The sequence below is a fragment of the Hermetia illucens genome, chromosome 1 (assembly GCF_905115235.1).
Source record: "Hermetia illucens chromosome 1, iHerIll2.2.curated.20191125, whole genome shotgun sequence".
NCBI classification, from domain to species: domain Eukaryota; kingdom Metazoa; phylum Arthropoda; class Insecta; order Diptera; family Stratiomyidae; genus Hermetia; species Hermetia illucens.
This window is the reverse complement of record NC_051849.1, coordinates 84,141,970-84,159,880: the sequence shown is the minus strand read 5'-3', so window position 1 is coordinate 84,159,880 and position 17,911 is coordinate 84,141,970. Positions and strand designations below refer to the sequence as shown.

General features: G+C 41.1%; 1 protein-coding gene across 5 annotated transcripts in view; it reads right to left on the bottom strand.

Moving 5' to 3' along the window:
• Positions 1 to 234: 234 nt before the first annotated feature.
• Positions 235 to 17,911, bottom strand: part of LOC119646703 (zwei Ig domain protein zig-8) — a 631,176-nt gene continuing 613,499 nt past the window's right edge. For all 5 annotated transcript variants that reach the window (XM_038047280.1, XM_038047277.1, XM_038047278.1 and 2 more), the window contains 2 exons: positions 9,141 to 9,252; positions 235 to 842 (listed from right to left, as the gene is read on the bottom strand). In XM_038047280.1, coding sequence (XP_037903208.1) covers positions 824 to 842; positions 9,141 to 9,252 — 131 coding nt within the window. In that variant the 3' untranslated portion in view covers positions 235 to 823. The remainder of the gene's footprint in view (positions 843 to 9,140; positions 9,253 to 17,911) is intronic.

The window sequence follows — 17,911 nt, the reverse complement described above, 5'->3', positions numbered from 1 at the left end:
TTATGTAACATCGGTCCTACCTTTCATTTTTATCCTCATAAAGCAGGAATTGAGGATAAACACTGTTTATACACACAGAACCTTGACAGCCTAATTTGCAAATGGGTAAAATATACACTCTAGGTATTATCTATTAACACTTCCATTTTCCGCAGGATGGCCCTGCTATTTTCTGACCTTACCTGTATTCAAATGAATTTCCTACAAGCAGGAAACAATAGTGAAAATCGGCTCTTCATTTTAATTTAGAGACTTTATTTCACTTCATTTCTTCCAGATAATTCCAATTTGTATATACATGAATTCTTAAAATGAATTGTTTTGTTTCGGTTTATTCTTAATGGTTTCATTTCAATATTATTCTATTCTTCGATTTATATTACTTATAATTTGTATTTTTCATTTACTTCTTTCTGTTTTCTTTATCATTGAATTTACTATGTTTTTGAAACAAAAGGCAAGACGATTATCATTGGAAAAAAGAAACAGAAACAGGGTCAATACAAAAACTGTACAGATGCAGTAATTTATATATATGTATTCGTATATGTAACAAATATATGTTTGTATTAGAAAACTTTGTTTTGAACAAAGAATTATACATTCATTATTATTTCTTTCAAATTGTGGATTTTTAACTAATGATTTCTAGGTAGATTCTTTTCATTTATTAAATTTATGTATTTCAATTAAAATATTTTTAACATTAATTTATTTATAGGTCTTTGTGTTACTTAATAAATTATTTACAAAAATTCGAATACGTTTTTACATACAGCACGGACATTTGGGTCCACTCGCTACTAGATTTACGACTTTAGCCCTAAGTTAAGAATAAGTATCTGAAATTAAAGAAAATTTAATGATTAGTGGTGATTATTGGAGAAAAAGGATTGTTTCGACAAATACAAAGAAATTGGAAACCGTTCCCGGTTGCACGACAGTTACATTTGTACATAGGTCTTAGTGTACTCATATATCAATTAAGTCTGTCGAACTATTCACTTTAGGTAAAGTGATACTATGTTCTACATGCACATGTTTTATTATGTATGCTTATGTTGTAAATTTATCCTAAAGGAAAAATTTTCAGCAGCTATAATTCTGTTGCTTTGTTTCTTGTCCTTCCAAACTTTCCAAAATTATTCCTTATTATAGCTTATGCTTTGACATCCAAAGTGGCTATATTTGGTTTTACAAAAAGAAACCCTTAACATATATTTGTGTTTTTTGGTTTGCATATTATATTGAACATTCATCGATAGTTTGGTGTAAAGTCAAGATGAAAAATGCAATCAGTTCGTCAAAACTGGAACATAGTTCGTGGTAAGTCCAGAGAGCAGAAACAAGCAACTATCTTATTTTTTAGGATATTCGTTATTTGTTTTTGATCAGAAGATAAAGTGGAGTAATTTCGCTGGTTTAAGGAGCCTGGTTTTCAGAAAACTTCAACTGCTCAACTCTCTCTACAAACGATTTGAAATGGCAGTTCTAACTCGAGTCCGAGCCTCTCCTTAAACTAGGGCACAAATCGAGCGATAAGTAACGGAGGATGTCTATGGTGTGCTCATTTCTGCTGCTATATTAAATGATGGTCTCCATTACTTTATCAGTAATAAAGACCTTCAGCGTTTTACGTCATTTACAGTAAAGACACTACATTATCAGATCTTGGCTCAACGCTTCGCAAACTATCCGCGATGGAGAGTTCATTCATGGAAATTGCCAAAGTCACTGAAAAGTGGAAAAGTAAACCACATGCTAATGAAACATCTAAAAAAGAGCTCCAATAAAAATACTTCCCCTGAATTCGTAGATGAAAGGGAAAATGAACAGGTTCCCATGCAATCCGAAGAATACTCAGCTCTCTGATTATGTGTCCAACGCGATGTTCTCTTGACACTTGCGATATTTCTTGTCGAAAATTTGCGGACATATTGAGACAGCACGAATTCAAGATTGGAAGGAGTTCAACATTAGAGAGCTCTCGAATTGACTGCCAAAGTCATACTTTTATAGCAAATCGTGAATGGCAGAAAATATGCGGGCAAGTGGCAAAGTTGGGGTACTCTCTTTATATTACACTATGGGAAAAATATTGGAGAGATTGCATGTTCGCATTTCTTGAGAAAGTTTTTAGAACGATAGTGTAAATTAAAATGAGCCAGTTTTACAATAGATATAAAAACTAGAAGATGTACGATAATTGCGTTTGACTTACAAAACAAAGAAAAAGCAAGACATTTTCAATCAAAAGTGAAAATGAACCAGGCGGAAAGAAAAACGGAATTGGTTCTTATCACTAATCGCAAGAAAACTGTTACCATCAAATCTATGTTGACGTTAACGAGCTCACCTCAAAGTCGATCATTGGGGGTAAAGTTTCATGGAAGGCAGTAATAGCTGACTTTTGTTTGGGGAGGATGGCACCTAATATCGGGAAACTAATACACAATTACAGGCTTGGTTTCTTGAGTAGCGAGCTCGACTCGTCTTGACTGGTTGCGCATTTTGCTCGGTCAAAGGCCTGATCTGAATGGAGTCGCGAGGCGCTCAAGTCACAATCTAGCATGTCAAGTCATCATTGCTTTGTATTGATTCTAATACCCTAGGTATAAACTAAATAGTATCGTAGGTAATATCCCAAAATTCATGTTTATGAATAGAATTTAATTTCAGATTCATTTAAGGATAAGACAAAGCAAAGTAAAACGTGTTATGCAAACACTTTGTCTTTTTTAGTACGAATTGTCTTATTGCTGGAAGCTCAAGGCACAATATGAATTTTGGGTAAGAGATTGCAGGCTGAACAAATAATCTGTTTATTGCTATAGCTTTTGGGCTAGTGGTAAACATGAACAAAAATGTTCGTAGAGTCAAACCTGTAAGAAGAGTTCGATAGTCTAATATGTGCAGTCTGGATTGAGCCCATGTTGGAAGGAACCTTTAATGAATTGGACAAGCTCCTGAAAAATACTAAGGAAATACTGAAAAGCAACCTTCAATACTGTTAAAAATTTATAGCATGCATAAATATTAGCTCGAGAGATCGTCGACATAGATTCGAGATGCGTTTAGTTCAGGAATAGCCACCACCGGACAAGTTCCAGAAAATGTTCGGTACAACCACGAGGTGAAAGTATATATGAAAGTCGACCTTCTAACATCATCATCATCGACGGCGCAACAACCGGTATCCGGTCTAGGCATGCCTTGATAAGGAACTCCAGACATCCCCGTTTTGCGCCGAAGTTCACCAATTTGATATCCCTAAAAGCTGCTTAGCGTTCTGGCCTAGGCCCTCGTTCCATCTCAGGCAGGATCTGTCTCGTCTTTTTTTTCTACCATATTGCCCTTATAGACTTTCCGGGTTGGATCATCCCCATCAATACGAATTAAGTGACCCCCCACCGCAACCTATTCAGCCGGTTGTGGTATCGCTCATAGATTTCGCCGTCACGTAGGCTACGGAATCGTTCATCCTCATGTAGGGGGCCAAAAATTCTTTGGAGGATTCTTCTCTCAAACGCGGCCAAAAGTTAACAATTTTTCTTGCTAAGAAAGCAGGTCTTCGAGAAATACATGAGGACTGGCAAAATCATTGTCTTGTACAATAAGAGCTTTGACCTTTTGGTGAGACGTTTCGAACGGAACAGTTTTTGTAAACTGAAATAGGCTCTGTAGGCAGCCAAAAACATTATACGGATTCCATCGTGATAGCTGTTATCGGTTGTGATTTTCGATCCTAGATAGGAGAAATTATCAACGGATCTCAAAGTTGTAGTCTCCCATCTTTATTCTTCTCATTTGACCAGTGCCCTTTGATGTTGTTGGTTGGTTGGTTTTCGGTGCTGCCACCATATATTTTATCTTGCCTTCATTGATATGCAGCCCAACATCTCACCCCGCTTGCTGGATCTGGATGAAGGCAGTTTGTACGTCTCGGATCATTCTTCCCATGATGATTTACATCGTCAGCGTAGGCCAGTAGTTGGGTAGACTTAAAGAGGATTGTACCCCTCACATTTACCTCAGCATCATCCCCGTATCTTAGATCGTTGTTGATCTTGAATAGTCTCGAGAGTGATCCTGCTGCTTTTATCTGAATTCCTATATTGGTCAGCCTAGTCAGTCTTATCAATTTTGTTGTGATACCGAATTCTCTTATGGCCGTGTATAGCTTTACCCTGGTTATACTATCATAGGCGGCTTTAAGGTCGATGAAAAGATAGTAGAACTGACGTCCATATTCCAACAGTTTTCCATCGCTTGTTGCGGAGAGGAAAGCCTCTTTTGTATGGGCCAATGGTGTTCTGAGCGTATGGGGCTATCCAAACTAGCAAGATAGCTGAAAATATCTTATAGATGGTACTCTTCAACGTGATACCTCTATAATTGCTGCTGTGCATGATATCCCCGTTTTCATGTGTGGGAAAGATAATGCCTCGTTGCCAGTCGTCAGGCATTGATTCGCTGCCCCACACCTTGAGCATCAGTTGGTGAATCACTTGGTGTAATTACTCGCCTCCATATTTAACAAATTCGTCTGTAATTCCATCGGCTCCTGGCTGCTTATGATTTTGAAGCTTATGATTCCAACCCAATTTCATCACAGGAATTTTGTCTTACATAATTAAAAGATTTTATTCTCTGCGTAGCGGCAGCTTGAAATAAACTACTGCTTAAGTTGCTTATCACAAACGACTAGCAACCATTTATGGATATTGGAATCGTTGAATTAAATATCCTCAGTGTCGCAGATTACAGAGTATACCCACGACATGGTGATATACTACTTGTCATCGGAAGCGTTGGAAGCTTGGGAGTATCTCGCTTAGCAACCCATGCGACAGTGGCATCGCAACGCTCACATTCAGAAAGAAAGAGAGTTATCAGGGAGATAAGGAAATTCATTGGCACTCTTTCCATTTCTCTCTCACCATATTTGTTACCCTTGTGAAATAGGATTTAATAATACACTTAAAGTATTCCCTGCTACTCGTAATGGGGGACTGAAAGGAGTAGAAACTTAAACGTTTATAACGCCACTAAAAGGGACTGACCTCACGCCCTTTGGTTATTGAAAACGGTTAATGAGTGGTTTCTACAATGTGCGCCCCTCGACAACGGTATTGAGTGTCCCCAGAATGCCCACTTTTTACAAATCGAGCGAGAATTCCAGCGATATAAGGTAGACATTCTGGGCTTAAGCGAACTGATATGGTGGAAATGTATAAAGAGATTACTCCTCCCCATCTTGTGGTACTTTTGTTCTCTGGTAGCAAGTGCGAATCCCATGTTGGATTGTTATTAAACACTTCCACAAGACGTGCTCCCTTGACCGGGCTCCTTCTGTATCTTCCATATAAAGACCCCACTGGTCATTTTGGAACAGTGTGCGGGGTTCAGGTTTCCACTTGTACTGTTCTTCATAGATTTCAGGAAGGTTTTCGGCTGCAGGAACAGGGGAGCGTATCTGGCGTGCTCTATGCATTAGGGTCATTTTGGAGAAACTAATGGATATCTTTTGAGTAACATATGATGCCGCAAAATAGACTGTGCTGCATGGAGGTGAAATCTTCGGAAAATTTGAGGTCCGAAGTTCTCCTTGCTATCAGCGATGCTCTTTATGCTGCCTTGTCCGGATAATGAAGGAGTTCAATAGACGATAGGCGATGCTCTCTCGCCGGGTCACGTACCTCGGTCAAATGGCTCTGGATTTGGCTCTTATCTGCATTAATGGTCGATCAATTTGTATATCAAGAAAGGCTCAATTTTACCGACGATTCTCCTTGTCAAAAATCTGAAAATATCGTTTACTTCAGCATCAAGCCAGTAACCTGTTGTTCGTATTGATAAAAAAGCACACATTATGCAAGCGAGACAATTCCATTCCTGGCCATGCAATGCAGTGGAACCCACTATCCCAAGGAGGCTGACGAGTCGGTCACTCAAAGAGGACATGATGCAGCACAGTGGGGGTGGAGTTCAAACTCATCGGGAAGTTCTGGAGAGAGCTGAAACGCATTTTGGGAAATTGTGATCAATGGCTCGTAAAATATGTAGCAGACACTGATCTGACGATCTCATATTGTGTAATGACCCCACTTTCTCCTCTAGAATCAGGCGAGAAATTATTGCAATGATGGGGGCGACCCTTTCTGGAAAGTTTCCAGTATCGAACGATATCGGGCTATCAAACTATAGTTACATTTAGCTTGTATTTGAAATCCCCACTATCGTTGGGAAACCACATCAGATGATCAGAACTCAAAGGAAGGTAAAACATCATGGTGGAACTCCGATTTGAAAAAACAGAGGAATTCCTCAAGCAAACTCTAAAATCTGATTCATCTGTGGACTGAAACCGATGCAGGGAAGATTACAAAGTTCTAAAGAAAGGCACAAGATCGACTAGATGGCCATCACGGAGACTAGCCCGCTCAGTTCCAGATTGAAGTCGAAGCAGATCCTTATCAAAGGACGTAGCCATCACCTGAGTAACTTAAATTTGCAGAGTGTGAGCTACACAAAAAAGGGTGAGGGAACGGCAAACTATCTGCTTGAAATATACTTCCTAGGCAACATAGAAAATTACAGTTTATGGCCAACAGCACTATTCAGCCGTCAATTCAAAAACTGGACTTTGGATTGCAGAAACGTCTTACTCGAGCAAGTTAAATGAGCATTTAACGCATTCCATTAATTCAAATGTGCAGACACAGATGACATAATTTCTTTAAGTGAGGAACTCGAGATATCCTTTTTTGCGTCGTCCACCAAAAGATATCTCTGAAAGCTGTCATCGTTACATCTCAGGCACAGCCTGCCACGTCTTCTTTTTCTACTTGTATTATAGATATTGCCCTTGTAGACTTTCCTATTACCGGTTGTGATTTTCGAACCTAGAGAGGAGAAATAATCAACGGTTTCAAAGGTTTAGCAAACCACCTTGGGAAAACGGAGTGGCGATATCAATTCTAAGTAGGCACTGTAAGCAAGAGGAGGAGGCGGCCTTACATCTCATATGCAGCTGCCGGTCTCCTGAGACCGAAAGATTCGGTATCCCTTAATTGCTCACTTCCTGCCTCTGGAATAGGTTCTCAGATTCGTCTATTCACAGGAGACCCTCGAATATGCAACATTTACAGGATACGGTAACATGACTCTAATATTTAAGGCTTGGTCCGCAGTTCAACTCATTTCCACAAAATTGTTAAAGAGTATAGGAAACATTTGTACCTATAAAGTAATAAACACCTACCTGTACTCACGAATATTACATCTTAAGGTTTCCACACCAAATGGAAATAAAGGGCGCACGTAGCCACGTATTTGAACTAATTAGCAAAGAGCATTATTAGTGCGCACATTTAAAATCTCATAGGATAAAAGTTACTACAAAATCCCATTTTGGTAGCAATTGCTTTAACATGCCTTACTATGCCAGAAAGTCGAAGAACAATGCATAAGCCTCTTACTAGTTTTCAAGTATGTAGCAGAACAAAACCATCCCATACCATATTTCTGTCACAGGATAAATAGAGAATTCACCACACGGTACACAATACGGCATAGTATAGTAAGAAAAACACAGTTCACAATTGATGTCATACCCAGGGCCAGTAAACAATATGCTGTTGGCTCGAAACCATAATGCAGGGACTAGGGTAGACCCATTGTTCGAGCTTTCTCAATACAGTCCTTCACATCACGTACCAACTGTACATTAGAGCTACGCAAACAAATATATCACACTAGGCCAGCGCAAATAAACCACAGACATATCACAAGGACACATGCACACGTACATATAATTGCTGATTGCTCGTCATATACATACCCTACGAAGAGGCCAGAGCTAAATAAATGCACAAATACTGTGAGATTGAATATCCTGCAGGCGCAAACTATCCCATTGAGGCGCAATACATATAAATGTTGGCTCTCCAGCACTCTGTACTCAGGTTCATTATTAACTGACCCAATTTATTCAAAAGTCAAACGGAAAGGTGAGGCGCAACTTTGAAGTTCCATTTAGGAAGTTTCAAAGCCTTCGAGCTAAGGCTCATCAGATACGGGGACTCAGGTGCTTACCTCCTTGTGGGTACGTGCGTACATACTTTTATGAAAATTGTTGCAATACACACGTACATCTGCGTCTCAATGTTCACTGCCTCTGGTCGCAGACATTTCGGGGTAACGCATGGCAAGCCAGGAAACAGTCCCATTGAAATTTGAACAACAGTGAAGGAAATCCTTCTGCAAAGAAATGTCCCTGTTGCTTGAGCTTCTTAAGAAACAATACCTTATTGTTCCAGAAAATTCTCCTCCACCACCAAATAGTAGTTTGGGAAGAAAACTCCACCGAGCTTGTGAACTGGTGCGTTTTAATATAATGACTCTCTCGTTTGGGTGGCTTACGGAATGAAATGCCAAAAGATCCACTTTATTGGGAAATATGTTTCGCTTTATATATTGTATAAACCTCGACCAGAAAACAAAGCATCTCCTCTAGGAATATGCGCTTATACTCGAGAATAGCCCGCATCTACCCTACAGAATACGTTGGTCCAATCCCCCCATGGATCAATATTGAATTTCGAAAATTCTGCCAAAGTGTCTGATGAGATTGAGTGTTAATTAAGCTGTGAAATATTGATGAGTGTTTGGGATCTAAGATTCCCAGATCCTTCCAAGAATTTATCATATCTGTGCCCGCAGAGGCAGTCCCACTTGCTTTAAATGCCACCCTGGCATGTGTGACCCTAATCAATAAATGAAGTGCTCCAAATAGGATTACTTTATCAACTTTGTGCTTGGCATCTCAAGCATTCTCCGGTCAATTATATAAAATTGAATCCTAGAAATCCTTAGGTGCTCAATGAATTGTCCAAAATTTCAGAAGTTTCACTTTCCACAAATGTTCTCCCGAGGGAAGAATCCCCTATTTTAAAGTTCTTTATGTTGTGTAATGTTTAAATGTTCGGTGGAGAAACTTAACGGAAGTTTTCCGTGAAAATTTTGAATAATCTTGATAGGTTTTTAGATGTGAATTACAACAAAAATTTATTATTTTTCTACGAGAAAATATTTTCGAAGAAATGAAAGAATTTAAAGGAATTCAACTGAAAACTTACCGAAATGCTAAAATATTAACTAGAACGCAGGGAACTAATAAGCTCCTTAATATCGTTGCAAGTCGATCAGCTGATGATGTGTTACGCCTAGAAATTGCTGCCATATTGTCTCCTGAAAAAAATAAGGAAAATAAAATGATTTCAGATTAAAGTAAAAAAGAACTGACTTAGATTAAGCTATCTTATTCTCGATGTATCCTTCCACAAATGCACCATTTTATTTAAATATTTTGATCCCCTTCTGTGGAGACCTCTTTCAATGCTTTGCCTGTTGGTTTTTCATACGTAACATAATTTTTTCAGAAACAGTTATACATATTGACAAGAAATTTGGTAGACCGGTTGGAGCTGTAAGCCCACAGGAATGCGGTAAATTACATTTTTCCATTTTGAACTTGTGGGGGGGTCTGATAACCGGAAAGATGCTGCAAAGCGAAGGAATACAGGGGTCTAAAAGGGGTCAATTACGTCAAGGACACAAAGTGCACCCCAACAAACCATTACATAATTGTCAACAGAACTCCCCATACTTGAAGCGACGAACTCCGGCTTCGAACTTGTTTTAAAATTCCTATGACGAGAGATACATTCTATATTTTACAAAAGATCTTTCTTTACAGGAGTTGTTGGACTCTCTTGTTATTCATAGAAGCTGACTTCATCAACAATTCGCTGGCTGATGTGGTTCAGCATAAGCCGAACGATTCCGTTTCCTATTCGATTCCCGATTGCGTCATGAATGCCTAAACTAAAGGGGCACTGGTGGTGGTGGCCGGTGGTAGGTCAGTGGGAGAATCCGTCGAGTACCCCCCGCAGCATCGAGCACGTATGCAGAATGGTGTACTTCTGCATGGTTTGAACCAGGCTGTGCGAAAGTCCCAGGACATCAAGCGAAGCCGTCTGAGATTTAGGTACAACACCTGTAGCTGACAATATTATGGGAACTACAACCACCCGCTCGATACGCCAAATTTCTTTGATTTCCCGAGCCAATGGCTCATAGTTCACCTCTCCACGTATTTCCGTTCAATGTTGCTATTATGGGGGATAGCAACATCAATAATATACACGGAGCGACCCGTCTTGTCAACTAACAGTATGTCAGGCTTATTGTGTGCGGTATGGCGATCAGTCAGAACTTGCCCGTCCCAATATATGCTGTAAGCAGAACTATCAAGTAGTGCTTGCGGCTCATATCGGTAAACCGGATATGTTCCCGTGATGAGCCCATGCTTATATGCAAGGTTTTGATGGATAACCTTACATACAGCATTATGCCTGGTGATGTATTGCACCGGTGCCATAACAGTACAGCCAGAAATGAGATGGTGCAACGTCTCTAACGCCGAACCACACATTCTGCACTGGTCGTTCTCCACCCGTTCTTTCATGATGAGCTTTTTATAAGCTCGGGTGGCGACCACGCCATCCAGAATGGCACACATGAACCCCTCCGTCTCAGCAAAGAGCTCCCCAGCACACAGCCACCTGTTCGACAGATGCAAATCGACAAATGGCTGCCAAAGACAATTCACGTGTTTACCGTGCATTGCCTTCGATTTCCATTCATCGATCCGCTCTTGGTCCGACTTCACCCCACTCAGAGGATTGAAAGATCGTTCCTTCAAGTTAAGTGGAGTCAGTCCACAGTCTGCCTTACAGACAGCCGCATGAAAGGGACTCGCCTGTTCTTTGCTGTAAAAATAAGCGCGCAGCGAGTCGACTTGGTGATGATGTTGTACGGCCACGTTAACCACGCCCCTACCTCCGATGTCACGAGGCAGGTTCATCCGCTCCACGGCAGACTTTGGATGATGCATTCGGAATTTGGACATAGTTATCCGTATCCGCCGCTGGACGTTTTCCAGATCGATCTTCGTCCACGGCAATATTCCGAATGCATAAGCCAGTGAAGGGATAGCGAATACATTCAACGCGCACATTTTATTCTTCCCCGAGGATGTATGCGGATGGGCTCTGAGGTATTAGCACCCTCAAATGTACGCACCGATAAGGTGGTATCCCACCCTTCCATGACTGTCGCCAAAAACTTTATTAGTTTCGGATCAATACGATACAGATGTAGGATATCGATTAGCCAGGTATGCGGAACGCTATCAAAAGCCTTGGCATAATTGATATAGCAACTGAAGAGGTTTCTTTGGCCTCTAGTTGCTTGTCCTACAACTACCGAGTCGATAATGAGTTGCTCTTTGCAACCCTTTGACCCAACTCGGCAGCCCTTCGGCTCCTCGGACAGAATGTTGTTGGTCTCGAGGTGCGCATTGATTCTTCCACTAATAATGGACGTGACGAATTTTTAGAGAGTTGGTAAGCAAGTGATCGGTCTTGTGTCTGCGGTGTCCTGAACCGTGTCCTTCTTAGGGATAATAGGAATAACTTTCGCCATACCGTCGTAACCGACTGCATATGACAGAAAGTTTCTGTTTTAGTGTGTCCAGAATTTCAACAACGGGTGTCTCACAGGGGATGGCATAGTTCCGGTAAACCCTCTGCACTTTATTTCTCACCCGTCGGCTGGCATTGCCAGTGCTGATCTGAATCAGTCTAGCAATGTCCTGCCCTAGTGAGTCCCGCCGACGTTCCAGACGAATTTTCCATAGTGGATCCCTTTTGTCACTCAAACCAATAACACGAAAGCGAATCTTCTGACCGTGCAATCTGATAGCCGCAACTGCACCACAATACACAAGTGATTGTAGTCGCAGCAGCGACATATCAGCACACAGTCGAGATGCAATATCATTATTGATTTGAGATAGAATTCCCGGAGTTGCTGGAGATGCATAGAGCCTGGGAATACCTGGTCTATGCAAAGGATCCATATCCGAGAATTTTATACACGCTCTTTGGAATTCGTCCCAAACCTCAGCGGAAACCTCAGCTGGACGGTGGAGAAGAGTGCTTCGGCGAGTACTGAAACTGTTACCTGCAGTGCGGCGTGGTGCTGTTGATGCCGCCGCCTCTGCCCCCATCGACTCTCGGTCACCAGTTTCCCCGATGACTTGAAGTCGAACACGCTCCCTGATGGTGGCCGCTTGACGAACCTCTGGTGCAAGAAGGGGCTGTAAAATGTTGTACCCACCCCCGCCGTTATTTCGTAGTAGGAGCGGATGATGAAGAGGTTCATTTCTTCAGTCCATTTTTTTCGCTTCCTAGGCGAACCTATTATTATTATTATTATTATATTGACTTTATTGTGGTATTGAAATTCAATATTGTCTGGTTGCACACACAAATAGCTAATCTTGGCGTATATAAATTTTTTAGTAATAGTACGACTTCTTTCAAACTTCCCAAAATCGTGCCCTATATTATCGTGTAACTTCTGTAATACTATGATGAATTTAAGACCGACAGTTTCCCACTAGACGGGTTGCCAAGTTAATCTCGACCTGAGTGGCAAAAGCTGTGATTGTCCCGGATAATATCTTACCGGGACAACTACGAACATTGCAACTTAATTTTATAAATAAGGAGAATAGTTATTTATTGATGCTTGTAGTTAGTAATAAGGAGAAGTTTTCCCTTTCTGTGTTTTCCTTTCCCATTTTTCCTTTTTGGTGAAGTAAACCTCTTTAGAAATCCGTAATTAGGGGTGAACCAATCGACACGCCAATCGGATACATTGAAGTAACGTTACATTGTATTTCAGCGTCGTTTCTCCAAGCAAGGAGGGTAGCGTTTAGAGATAACCATGGGGCATTGTAACATTGGGCTTCCGTTGCCAGACTGACTGGTTCCCGGTTACTCGTTTCATTAAAATCGGAGATATTGTACAAATATTTTTTAATCGGACCTCATGGACGCGAAAACAGTAGCCATCACGGTTGAGAGTCTCTCAACAATATCTGACAAGCTTAGATTCGTTATCATTCCTAATGTTTGTAGGATTCTAGTAAACGTTAAATACGTAGCGTCGACTTCTTTAGAAATAATTTATTATTTTGCCTATAAGTACTTATTTCGTGAGCTACTTATTAGTGTTTAGCTATTTCACTGGTAAAAGGAGTAAATAGCTCCCGAAGTAACTACATACATACAAAATAAAAATTATTTGTAAAAAAGGAAAAGCTAACATATTTGCCTTATCAGAGTGCCACTTCGCCCTTGAACGTGTTGCGGTTATGTCTTTAATCACCGGGAACGCAAGATCCACTGGTTCAATCAACTAAATGAATTTATCGCGCCTATTACCGAGCCACGCGTTTTGAATGGAATCCAGCAGTGTACAGACATCGAATCCATGAGGTGTTCATAATCCGTTTTGCCGGAACTATGTCATATACCGGAACAGAACAACGTCAATCAATACAAGGTGGTAGTAAAAAATGACCAAGTTTCCCTTCCGACAAGGGTATACATTTTCTATAAAGTGACCCTTGAGTTCGACATCGATTCTTCGACAAACCCCACTAAAGAAAGGAGCAACTCCCCGGATAATATCTTACCGGAACCAAGTATTCAGGAGAATCTTAATAACTTTGGGATATCAATTCAATTCATTAATCACATTCGCAGAATATGCAGAGATTCTCCCAGACACTAGACCAAAGATCCCAAAATTAAAGTTTACATCGGCAACAAACAACATTATTGTGAGCGTTGACAAAATATTGGATAATCATTTGACTAGCGAGATTATTATGGCAGAATTCATAGTTTGATCTATGTTGTGGCTGCTACAGTCGCGCGAATGACCGAGGTATGCGCAGAAGCACTTTACCTTTCTGAGCATTTCAGTCTTGTTTGAAGTCGATAATTTGAGAAACGAGATTGCTCGCAGAAATCCATCCAACTATCATCTCTCCAATTATACGCCAATTGCAGAAGGCCTCGGGGAGCTAGGGTATACTTTAATCACATTCGCGAGTATCAAAAGAGAGAATAACTTGTTCTTCTAAAACCAAGCCTTCCCCGAAATAACCACGCCTGATATAACTGAAGCTAATATTGGTATAACTTTTGAAAAAGGAGATAATTGGAGGGCGACCGGATTCACAACTTCTGGCTAAAACGGTTCAAATGCCGATCAATTACTTCTCTTTCCACCAGTCACAAGGTTTCGACTTTCAGTTCTTACAAAATATCTTACTGTCGTAAATTGATAGCTGAGGGGCAAAAAGTTTACACAAAAAACACCAGATGCTGTAAGGAACGGTTATAATTGATACAGCAGCTGTAAGGCAGGATGTTCACCAAAAGCGAACCATCTTGATAGCCCACATCGACTATATATCAGCTTTTGACTCCATATCGTATTGATGGTTAGTACGAATGTTATGAGTGTACAAAATTAACCTGAATATGGTTCTTCTCCTGAGAACAGGCATGAAGAATCAAACGACAAAGCTATCAGTATTCTCACAAAGATCAGAGAAGGAGACAAATCAAGCCTAGAATCTTCCAAGGAGATTCTATCAGCCCACTGTGGTTTTGTTTGGCTTTGAATTCAAATTCATTTCAAATTCGACTACCAACTACTAGTTACAAGTTATGCAATTATGCAGAGGGGACAATCTAGAACATCATATCTGTGTGCAGGATGTTGAGCAGTACCTAGTGCACCAGCAATCATGATTCCATCAAAACCGTATATAAAATTTAAACGCAAACTCGCGGAAAACCACTTATGGACGCATACAGCGTTGAAAAGCGTTTTTCCTAGAATTCGAGCCTTTGGATATTGCCTTCATCATCATCAACGGCGCAACAACCGGTATCCGGTCTAGGCCTGAATTAATAAGCAACTCTAGACATCCCGGTTTTGCGCTGAGATCCACCAATTCGATATCCCTAAAAGATGTCTGGCATCCTGACCTACGCCATCATTCCATCTCAGGCAGGGTCTGCCTCGTCTTCTTTTCTACCATAGATATTGCCCTTATAGACTTTCGGGGTGGGATCATCCTCATCCATACGGATTAAGTGACCCGCCCACCATAACCTATTGAGCCGGATTTTATCCACAACCGGACGATCATGGTATCGCTTATAAATTTCGTCGTTATGTAGGGTACGGAATCGTCCATCCTCATGTAGGGGGCCAAAAATTCTTCAGAGGATTCTTCTCTCGAACGCGGCCAAGAGTTCGCAATTCTTCTTGCTAAGAACCCAAGTCTCCGAGGAATACATGAGGACTGGCAAGATCATAGTCTTGTACAGTAAGAGCTCTGACCCTATGGTGAGACGATTCGAGCGGAACAGTTTTTCTAAGCTGAAACAGACTGCTGGCTGACAACAACCATGCGCGGATTTCATAATCGTAGCTGTTATCTGTTTTGATTTTCCACCCTTGATAGGAGAAATTATCAACTGTCTCAAAGTTGTATTCTTCTATCTTTATTCTTCCCGTTTGACCTTGCCTTAGGTTGGTTGCCCCGCGTGCAGTTGGGTGTGGGATGTTCTGCTATTCATTATACATTTTGTTTCATATTTATCAAAACATAATTGGTTAATTGTATATTTTATTCCATACTGAACAATTTCATGATCACTTTTCTGGAAGACTTCCATAATAATAATACTTGTTGGCGCAACAATTTAATTGGTTATAGGTCTCGAAGCATATTGGGGCACTTCATTCAAGACCGTGACGTGTGATTTGATTTGACTCAGGTACTCATTCACAGCAGGGTCGACTAATATCCAAAATGCAGTCACGAAACAAACGCCTCCGCCATTAGTGACAGGCGGCCTATTTCGACAGCTTACAGTTCAACCACTAAGCCATCCGCTATAACACCCTAAAGGAAGCTTTCAGTTAACGGAAGATATGTATTTTGAGGCCTATGTTTGAAATTTGTACTATTCAAGCCCTCACTATTCTACTGTATAGCCGTGAAATTTAACATTTGTTTCATAAGGTACTAATGATTTCACCTGAATAACCACGCGGCTAGATTCAAAGATTCAAATATACGCATCCCCTCTTTTTGCTTGCATGGACGAGAGGGATTCCGCAGTTAAAGCACATATCTACAAAATTTGGTATCAATAGGTGCAACAGCCTCCGAGAAAAGTGCGCATGGCAGACCGATAAACCGGGAGATAGAAAGATAGATAGCAAAACGCTCTTCATAAAATTTTGCTTTGGCACAAAATTAGAAAAGGTAGCTATGTCTTATGTACTGTTATGCTGCGCAGTGGTGACCCTCGATGTAAAAAATGCTTTCAACACTGCAAAGTGGACGAAAATCGTAGAGGCTTTAACCAAACTAAAGGTTCCAAAGTACATTGTACGCATCGTTGTTGCATTTCTTCTTGGAAGAAGATTATATTGCGACTCGGACGATGGAGAGAAATTATTCCCAATGACGTGCGGCGTACCACAGGGGTCTGTCTTAGGTCCCTTACTGTGGTTAATTATGTACAACGGAGTGCTGACGCTACGCCTTCCTAACGGCGTGACAACTATTGGTTTTGCGGACGATATCGGGGTAACAATAGTGGCAAAACGCTTAGACGAGATCGAAATCTATGCAAATGAAGCGATATGGGAGATCAATTCCTGGTTGAAAAAGTCCGGTCTATCACTTGCTGAACATAAAACGGAACTAGTGCTAATCAGCAAAAGGAGGAAAGACACGACCGTACAAATTAAAGTTGGTGGAAAAACAATTTACTCCCAAGAGTCGCTTAAATATTTGGGAGTAATGATTGACAAAAGACTCAACTTTAAAAAACACATTGAGTGCGCTGCAACTAAAGCATCTTCCATCGCTGTAACGATCTCGAAGATACTACCGAACATTGGTGGACCAAGACAAAGTCGACGTCGTCTTATTTCAAGGGTAGTTAGTTCCGTGCTACTCTACGCAGCTCCAGTTTGGGCAACCATTCTGGAAAACAAATCAAACTGCGGAAAACTAGGAATGGCGTATCGACTAAGTGCACTCCGGGTATGCAGTGCTTATCGAACGACATCAGGAGAAGCAGCATATGTACTGGCAGGGACAATCCCCATAGACTTCTTGGCGGATGAAGGTCGGCGTCTCTACGACAATATGTATGCAATCGGTGAGTCTATTGTACTTCGACGGCAACTAGCACGGCGAGAATCCATCGCAAAATGGCAAAAGAGGTGGAACGAGGCACAAACTGGCCGTTGGACCTACCGTATCATTCCACACATTCGAATATGGATGGAAAGGAATCACGGGGAACTAAGCTACGAGCTAACACAGTTTTTAAGTGGACATGGAGGTTATCGGGCTTATCTTTATCGATTTGGACACGACGAGTCACCATGGTGCCCAAGATGTGGTAACGTCGCTGAGAATGCGGAGCATGTTGTGTTTGAGTGCCCAAGGTTCACAGCACACCGAACTAGGCTGGAGGCGATCGCAGGCAGGCGCTTAACACCTGGAAATATAGTGGAGTTTATGTTGGAATCAACGGAGGCTTGGAATCAAGTGGTAATTGAGCTGAAAATGATTCATGAACAGCTAAGGCATGAAGAACTGCGAAGAAAGCAAGAAAGGGAACGAACAATAATGCGCCGCAGTTAAGAACTGATCCAGCCCCACGATGCAATGCTTATAGCAGTTCCGTGGGGAGAGTGGAAGAGGAAGGAGGTGGTTTTAGTGAGTAGAAGTCTCACATAACTGTTTGGCAGGAGCCAGCAGTAGGTTTTGAACCTTTCCACCTTCCAACGATGAAAAAAAAAAAGACAGACAGTAAACCGATTTTAATAAGGTTTTGTGTTTACATAAAACCTTAAAAATGGATCAAAATGAATTTCGGCGGAA